Consider the following 7,977-nt stretch of genomic DNA (forward strand, 5'->3'; position numbering starts at 1 on the left):
AATATCACCGAAAATAGAAATTTAATTAGCCCTCGCCAAATTCACCGAAGAAATGGAAGTAGGGATGTAAAAGAATTGAATGAATTAGCAGGAGCATGACTGAAAAGGAACAATACATTTCACCAACTTGTAGCAGTTACAAGACTTGAAAACTATTATACAATATATCAGTGTCCTTTTCTCCCAAAAAAGGTTGCTCATTGAGTTGAATTGCTGAATCTGACTGAAACGGCAACCACATTTTCCTAAAGACAATGCAAATATCACTTATATAACAATCTACCATGTTTGACAATCCATAAAAATGTCACGTTTGAAAACCTACAAACCTTAGGAGAACATTAAAACAATGATATTAGCTTTGTCACTCAACAGAAGAAAGACTGACTTCTGTGCCTCTAGAAATTATCCTTGGGGTGCGAGAAACTTCAAAGAAATCACAGAACCACCAAGGAAATCCTGACTGAGTTTTCTCCATATGCTATCTTTTCAGCGAATGGGATGATATTGTGTGATACCACGTTTTGGTGGCAGCTTCCTCAAAATGAAAAGGACCAAAGAAGAAGGCAATATTTCCACCAACTGCACAAAAATGTAAAAAGGATGAGGGAAATGACCAAGGACAAGTAGAACAAACCCCCTTTTCGATTACTCACCCTTGAGAGCAATCATAAAATATCTATGTAGAGCGGAGAAAATTGCAATCACAATAACAAATCATTTCAGTTCCTTTTAAAATTGACTTCAGAAAATTAATTAGCCATTTTCCAAGAGAAAGAATTCCAGCAGAAGTTGAAAAGTTTCTCGGGATACACACCCCTAACAACAGCATAAATTGGAGGATTTGAAAGAGCGATTACTTGATTATCCAATTTATCAGTTCCCTTGCCTCTACTGAGAACCAAGTCTAAACTAAAATTACGTTCCAAAAAGAAATGACGAATTTATATAGGTTCATAAAACCAATGCATGGAATTTAACAGTCTCCAACAAAATAAGAAGGGAATGTGTAGAGCTTACAGAATTAATCTCAAACCAAGATGAACCATATAAGCCAAAAATAGACCTAAATATAGAAACGATACAACTTGAAGAGCACAACTATGAGAAAAAGTGGGGAATATAGAAAAACATAGTACCACAATGAAGAAATACACACAAACATACAAACTCACCAGGTAATATATAAAATTCAGAATGGGATGGTCCAAGACATCAAGGTCAGCAGCTCTATCAAATGCATTGAAGCACATCTGAAAACAAAATATGACCAAACTCAATTTACGAACCATAATAGGAATCACTTTTTTCTTTAAAGAAAAAGGGGCTAACCATAACGCATCTGATTAGGAAACATGAAAAGCATATGGTAGTCACATAGCCAACCTGCATTAGAAAGATCAGGTAGATTAACTCTGGGTAAAGGAAGGGGAGCAGTGAGGAGCAGACCACATAAATATAGAAAAAATTCCTTGTAAAACAGAATACACACCTCTTGCAGCTTCTTCCGTCTGCCTTTGGATTCAACAGGAAAGCGTTGCAGCATCAAGAATAGTCTGTCATAGAACAAGGTCAGAAAAGAAATACAAAAGATGGAAGAGGAGATGAAACATACTAATACAAGACTGGTGAAATTAGAATATAACAAGTGGCTAGTAAATTCCCCTTTCATTTTCAGAGGAGTTCACCAGGCTCTCAAAGCTACCCTTTGTCCCATTCAGAAATCTTTTGCTTGGGGTTAAGTACTGGATATTATCGATTCAAGTTATTTCTCAAATAATCTGTAGCCAACCCTGTTATGTACAACATAAGCTCCGAAACTACGACCCACTAATTTCAGCATTTTAAATTAGTTACTTTCTTCAGGAATGATCATTTTGGGGCTTTTCATGAGAAAGTACTTCAGAGCTGTCAAGGAAAAAGGTTCTTAGATAGTGTGAGAGTGTGATATGTGCAGTTTTTTTGGTGCTTTGAAGCAGAAAGCACTTGTTTTCAAGGGTTCTTTACACTTGCTTGAATTGCATTCCAAGGCCTCTTCTTTGGTGCCATTTGATGACATTAAATCTTCTTAGCATCACATCATATCACAAAAAGAATCATGACTGTCAATGGGAAAATGTTAACTTTTTTCTGTATAGATCTTTGGTTAACAATCATTATATAAAAACTAGTATTTTAGCTTGATTATGCCACCTAAATATTTAATTTTATGTAATTAAAAACCATAGTCAATATTTTTAATACATAAACTACACTGTAATTTAAATTCATAATAAATATTTATTTAATATATAAACTAATTATAATGAAAATTCATAATAATTAAACTTTAGATTTACAATGAACAATATAAATAGTAATATAAGACTTTTTAACAGTGACACTTCAAAAATACAACTACTGAAATTCAATAAACAGATAGAAAGTAGAAGAGAGTATATTGAAAGAAAGATGGTTAAAAGGATCAAATATACAAATAAAAATAGAAACATTGTAGTTTGAGATGGTCAGGAGAGAGGACATAAGAGAGAAGCAAGAGAATATACAGGAGCCCATTAAACCATTACGACTGTCTACAACTTCATTTTCCCCTAAAAGGTTATTAACTTACATTTTAGCTGCTATTGAGAGTTATGACCATACAAATTTCGCGGAAGGGGCCAACATACAGACAAAATCCTAACAACAAAACATGTGTAGGGCAGCCATGATTTTGCACTATTTAAATTTCATCCGTTCAAAAAGGTGGTAAATATTTGAAGAATTCCATTGGCTATATCTAGTAATAATGAGTTGATTTTTTTAAGTGTTTCTCTTATAAGTTCAGACATGGCAGAATTCCAAACTTAGAGTAATTCTTAAATCCATACACATTAATTTCATTGCATAATATAAACAAATAACAACAGATGTAATTGAAAATTGAAATAGACAATCACCTCCCACCATAGAGAAGAAAGCCAAGGGCTGCAAACAAAGAGACACCTACATATATGCATAGGAAAACATGATTAAAATCATGATCCGTAAAATCATGATCCGTAAAATCTGATAGTTAACCCCTCATAAATCATAAATATAGTTAAACCTGCAAAGAACATCTTAGACAGGATGACAAGCACGCTGATAGGTTTCCACCATAATATCAACCATAAAGCAATCTGTAATGCATGAAAAAGAATTTACTGTTAGAATGCCATGACAGAGAGATTGAGAGAAATCTGAATAATAATAATTGATATCTGAACTGATAATCTGTGATGTACAGAAGATTCCCATTCATAGATCACTACAGTTAATTAAATCTAACAACTGCCACTTAGTCTGAACAGAAACGTAACAGAATGCATGTGGACAGCTCTAAGTTCTAACTGACTGAGACATACTCTAGCATTTACCAAAATAAAAAATAAAAAAAGAGAAAAATCTACAAATTCAAAACCAGTCAACATTAAACTCCAAATAGATATCATAGAACACCAAAACATTGGCCACAGAAAAGTTGAAAAAATAATAAAGGTATGCTGACTCAGTAACGAAACATCAAATTGAAGACAGAAATGAAGTGAAAAACACAAACTTAAAATATTTTCTTAATCAATAGAAAATATTTTATATTATCTTAGAATGGATTGTTGCCGTTACAAAGTCGTTATGCATATTGTTAGTAGACTTGAGCTTGTACTAGTTGTATTAGAACACGTTATATCTGTCAATAATATTTTCAGTTTATAGTTTTTAGACTTGTCTTTCTCTTTTGCTTCTTCCCCAACACTGAACCAATGACTATATAACTTGGTATCAGAGCAGTAACCTCTCTGTATTTTGAACCCCAAACCTAAAAAATAAAAAAATCAACAGATTATGATGTAGAACACATTTCTAGGCTAGGAAACCCTCTAGTAACAGTCATTTGAAGTTTTAGGTGGAAGCTGAGCAGTAATTAGAAGCAATGATTTCTTCATCCATAATAATTAAAGAAAGCTAGAACTTTCTATAACCTCCAAGACAGCCCACCATTTCTAACTAATCATAGATACATTTGATATTAAGATTAACACACAAGCCTGGGCATCAAACAGTTCTCTTCTGAGGAAAAACATGTAGTAGATGGATGGGTTCAACTTGAAACAGATCTAACAAAGAAACAACTCTGGAGGATTTTGGAGCTCCTATCAGAAATGGGTACAGCTAGAAATGTTATATGAAGGACTATTTCTACAAAGCATAAGGAGAGGAGGGCCAACACATCTTATACAGCTCTAGCTGTACCTTTATAGCTTCAGTATCGTATTGATTGACACACTATTAATTGTAGTTTCTACAAAATTCAAGAAATGCAATTAAAAATGGAAACAGACCGCAGGCAAAATCCATGGTCTCAAAAAGAAGCACATCCTACTGGGATGAGTGGGAACAGTAACAAGTGCAATATGGGCAAGACTTTTTCACCTGAATAACATAAACCACAGCATTAATAGTATAGAAACTTGGTCTGAGACCATCAGTAGATACAGCGCGGGCCTGCAAAACATGTAACATCATAGACCAATAATCAGCCCACCGAAATAGCAATATCCCACGCTAATAAAAAGAAAAGCAGCACATCACCGCAAGTTGAACTTGCCTGGTAATAAATCTCAGCCCAGAACAGTACTAATAGAGCATAGGTTGTAAAGAAAGCAAGACTAGGCACGTCGAGTAAGATATGTTGAACAATCTACACACGAGGCTGAGCATTAGCTATGAGAATAAAAAACTTAATTTATGATGGAATTAAAAAAAAGAAAGCTGAAACAAATTATTTCTACCTCTGGCTGTAACTTCTGCACATCCCGACGGAAGACGAAAACAAAACACCGAACTGCAAAACCAGAAAGAGCGTTAACTTTGCGCCAGAAAATCGTGAAGCATCGTATAAAGGAAAATATTCAATTTTTTTACTTACAAAATACAAACGAAAGAAAAAGGTTAGACTAGAATGATACAAACCCCCATTCACCAAGAAATTGAGAAAGTGAAAGACCTTCTGCGTGGTCCAACCATATTCTGGCACTCTCAATTGTATTCGCACTAATTGAACCTAAAATTGAAAGATTACAATAACAACAATCACCAAATAATAAAACATGCCTAGAGAAAACCCTATCGGAACTCGAAAGAGAAATCTGGGACAGAGAAACGTGAAAAGGATGTCGTAGAAGGAATACCAGAGCAACAGCGGCGACGATTCCGTAGAGGATGGCGAGGAGGTGGAAGATGCGATCCTGCCAGAGCGGAGACTCGTTGATGTCCCGCCACCAGTTGGAGGATTCCGTTAAGTCAAGGGCGGCCACGGCCGCCAACGTCATCGCCGGCACGCCTCTCGCCACCATGGAATCGCTGGATGAATGGTTGGTTCTACACAAAACGGAAGGAGATTGGTTCGATCTTCGTCTTCTGTGGGAAAAGAAAGAGAGTAACAGAATCCAATTTAATGTATATAACTTATTATTATTGTTTCGTTTATCGTTTCTCCCTAATATTCCAGTCTTTTTTCCCCTATTCTGGAACCATTTACAATTTATTATTTATTATTGTTGTTGTTTGGGTTTTATTTTTGTGGCCGGCGATTCTGAAATAATTTGGATTCAAACACAAGAGAGAGAAAGGATTAACGGAAATCCAAACGTCGTGCTGGCTACACGTTATTGTCTAACGTATCCCTGTAAATAGAACTTTCATAATATTCATTTTATTTCCTATAAAAATCTTTATCCACAATTATTTAATAAACAAACCTCACCACTGCATCTGTTTCTTTTATCACTTTTTCCCAAAAGAAAATTAATTTTGAAAGTAATTATTTTCACAAAAAATAGATGTTAAATTGAAACACATTTGTTTTGGACGAATACTAAATTTTACTGTAATTTTTTTAAAATGATATGAAAGTTATTTGTGGTCAGAAAATGTGTTTGAAACAATTCTGTTGGAATACATTTATTTTTATAAAAATGGAATATATAATCATTAATAATTTATTTATATATATTATGTAATTAACTTATTTAAATTATATTTCTTAAATAATAATTTATATATACGAAATTGACATTTAAAAAATGAAAGATACATTTTCAAATACAAATACAAATACAAATACAATCAATTATCAAATTAAAAATTTTAGACTATTAACCAAATATTTCTTAAATAAATAGTGTATTCTTATCGAAAAGAAGTAATGTACTTCTAAAGTGGAAATTATGTTTCTACCAAAAGATGATAGAAAATTGAGTAAGATACTGTTGTAGAAGATTTTCTAGAGTTCAAAAGACAATCGAAAAAGATTGAATGAGTGCTTCTTTTTAATGTATTAATACATTTTTTGACCCTAAAATAAAAAATTAATGTTATAAGATATGATTAATTATATAAATACTTGAAAATATTGCATATTTTAAATCTATAACTGGTTTGATTCTTAATTATAAATAAATAACAATCATTTGTTATTAATTATTTATCGTAAATATTTAAATGCTTAATAAATATATTATTAACTAAATTCAATTATCATTATATTATATAGTTTATTATTATTATTTTTATTTAATAGAAATTATTGTTAAATAATAGTGTTTAACTTTAAACATGTTTTGTAAACAAGTTAGCATGTGTACCATAGGAGTAAAATCATAAATAATCTAACATAAATGTGAACAAACATTTAATTCAACTAAAATTGATTTTAATTAACATCAAATAAAATTAATCTTCCATGATAATAACATATATTTATTTATTAATTTATCGATGAACCATGGCAACTCATATTTGCATGTGTCACGTGGTCCCAATGATATATTTTAAGCAATAGAAAATTTGTGTCTTGTGTTTTGCGTTGGCGCCTTTCTGGCTCATCAGACAACTTTTTCGTAAATTAAAAGAGAAAACAATGAATGAAATTTGGAAGGATCTTAGTGTTAATCCCTCACAATAACTTGGTGGTAATGTTTGAAAGTACATTAAATATTGTCAAAGCGGGTTGAAAGTGTGCCAGCCCATCAAATATTTAAGAAGGGTTGGATTAAAAAAAATTAAAATTTTAAATCAGATCAATTTTAAATCTGATTAAAAAATTAACTTATTCAAACTATTCAAATAAATTATGTAAAAAATCAACTTATTCAAATAAATTATGTGGTGAATAAGATTAACTCATCAATCTACTTAACTATTGCTTTGTATTTCATATTTTTAATTATTATTATTTTTTATTATATTATAGATAATAATAAATAAAAAAAATAATTTATAACATAGAACAAAATATTATATATTTATTCATTTAAGATTTAATATAATAAATAAATAAATAATAAAAATCATTATTAATATTATATATTTATTTATTTTGTATTTTGTGCTTTATATTATATTTAAAATTTAATAAGATTTTGGATTATATAATTCTTTTATTTTGAATTGTTTCTTACTTTTAATATCATTTTATATATAACATCATTTTATACATAAATTTATTTAAATTTGAATTAAAAAAAGTTTATTATTTTTTGAAATTAAAAAAAATATTTAATTAAGTGAGTTAATAGACCAATCGATTAGTTCAACAATCATGAATCCTTTATAAATGAGTCGCATTGAATTGAATTAGTTTACTAAATGGCCAACCACATTAAAAATAAATAATAATAAATACAAGAGTATGCTTATACTTTTAAAAAATGGAAATTAATTATTAAATTTAAAAAACAAAAAAATTAAAAGATTTTAATTTCTAAATTTAAAAAAAACTTTTTTTAATTAATTAACCCACTTCACTTAATTAAGTTGGTTTGGATTGTATAAATAGAAGCTCGACCTAACTCCTGGATCACAATCATTCCTAAATACACAATTGAAATCACTAACGTTGTGTTCACTTGAGCGGAGAACACTCTAGAAGAGAACTTGTGAACGATGATTTGCGAG

At 30.9% G+C, this 7,977-nt stretch overlaps 1 protein-coding gene across 1 annotated transcript; it reads right to left on the reverse strand.

Annotated features, from left to right (window-relative positions):
- Nucleotides 1-96: 96 nt before the first annotated feature.
- TOM3 (tobamovirus multiplication protein 3) lies at nt 97-5,622 on the reverse strand. Its single transcript, XM_047293632.2, has 11 exons — nt 5,211-5,622; nt 4,993-5,083; nt 4,812-4,864; nt 4,628-4,720; nt 4,453-4,524; nt 3,089-3,161; nt 2,940-2,985; nt 1,493-1,556; nt 1,333-1,386; nt 1,176-1,253; nt 97-582 (listed from the first exon to the last, which is right to left on the reverse strand). Exons 1-11 carry the CDS (start codon nt 5,373-5,375, stop codon nt 490-492), a joined length of 882 nt encoding a protein of 293 aa, XP_047149588.1. The 5' UTR covers nt 5,376-5,622; the 3' UTR covers nt 97-489.
- Nucleotides 5,623-7,977: the final 2,355 nt, after the last annotated feature.

This window comes from Vigna umbellata, chromosome 1, assembly GCF_029865625.1.
Source record: "Vigna umbellata cultivar VRB3 chromosome 1, Vumbellata_1.0, whole genome shotgun sequence".
NCBI classification, from domain to species: domain Eukaryota; kingdom Viridiplantae; phylum Streptophyta; class Magnoliopsida; order Fabales; family Fabaceae; genus Vigna; species Vigna umbellata.

What these genes read in the sequence shown, in the direction of transcription:
- TOM3 (XM_047293632.2), bottom strand. Translation starts at nt 5,375, where the DNA reads ATGGTGGCGAGAGGCGTGCCGGCGATGACGTTGGCGGCCGTGGCCGCC. An exon ending in CAATTTCTTGGTGAATGGGG is followed by an intron (nt 4,865 to 4,992) that starts GTTTGTATCATT and finishes CTGGTTTTGCAG; the next exon opens with TTCGGTGTTTTGTTTTCGTC. An exon ending in GTCTAAGATGTTCTTTGCAG is followed by an intron (nt 2,986 to 3,088) that starts GTTTAACTATAT and finishes GCATATATGTAG; the next exon opens with GTGTCTCTTTGTTTGCAGCC.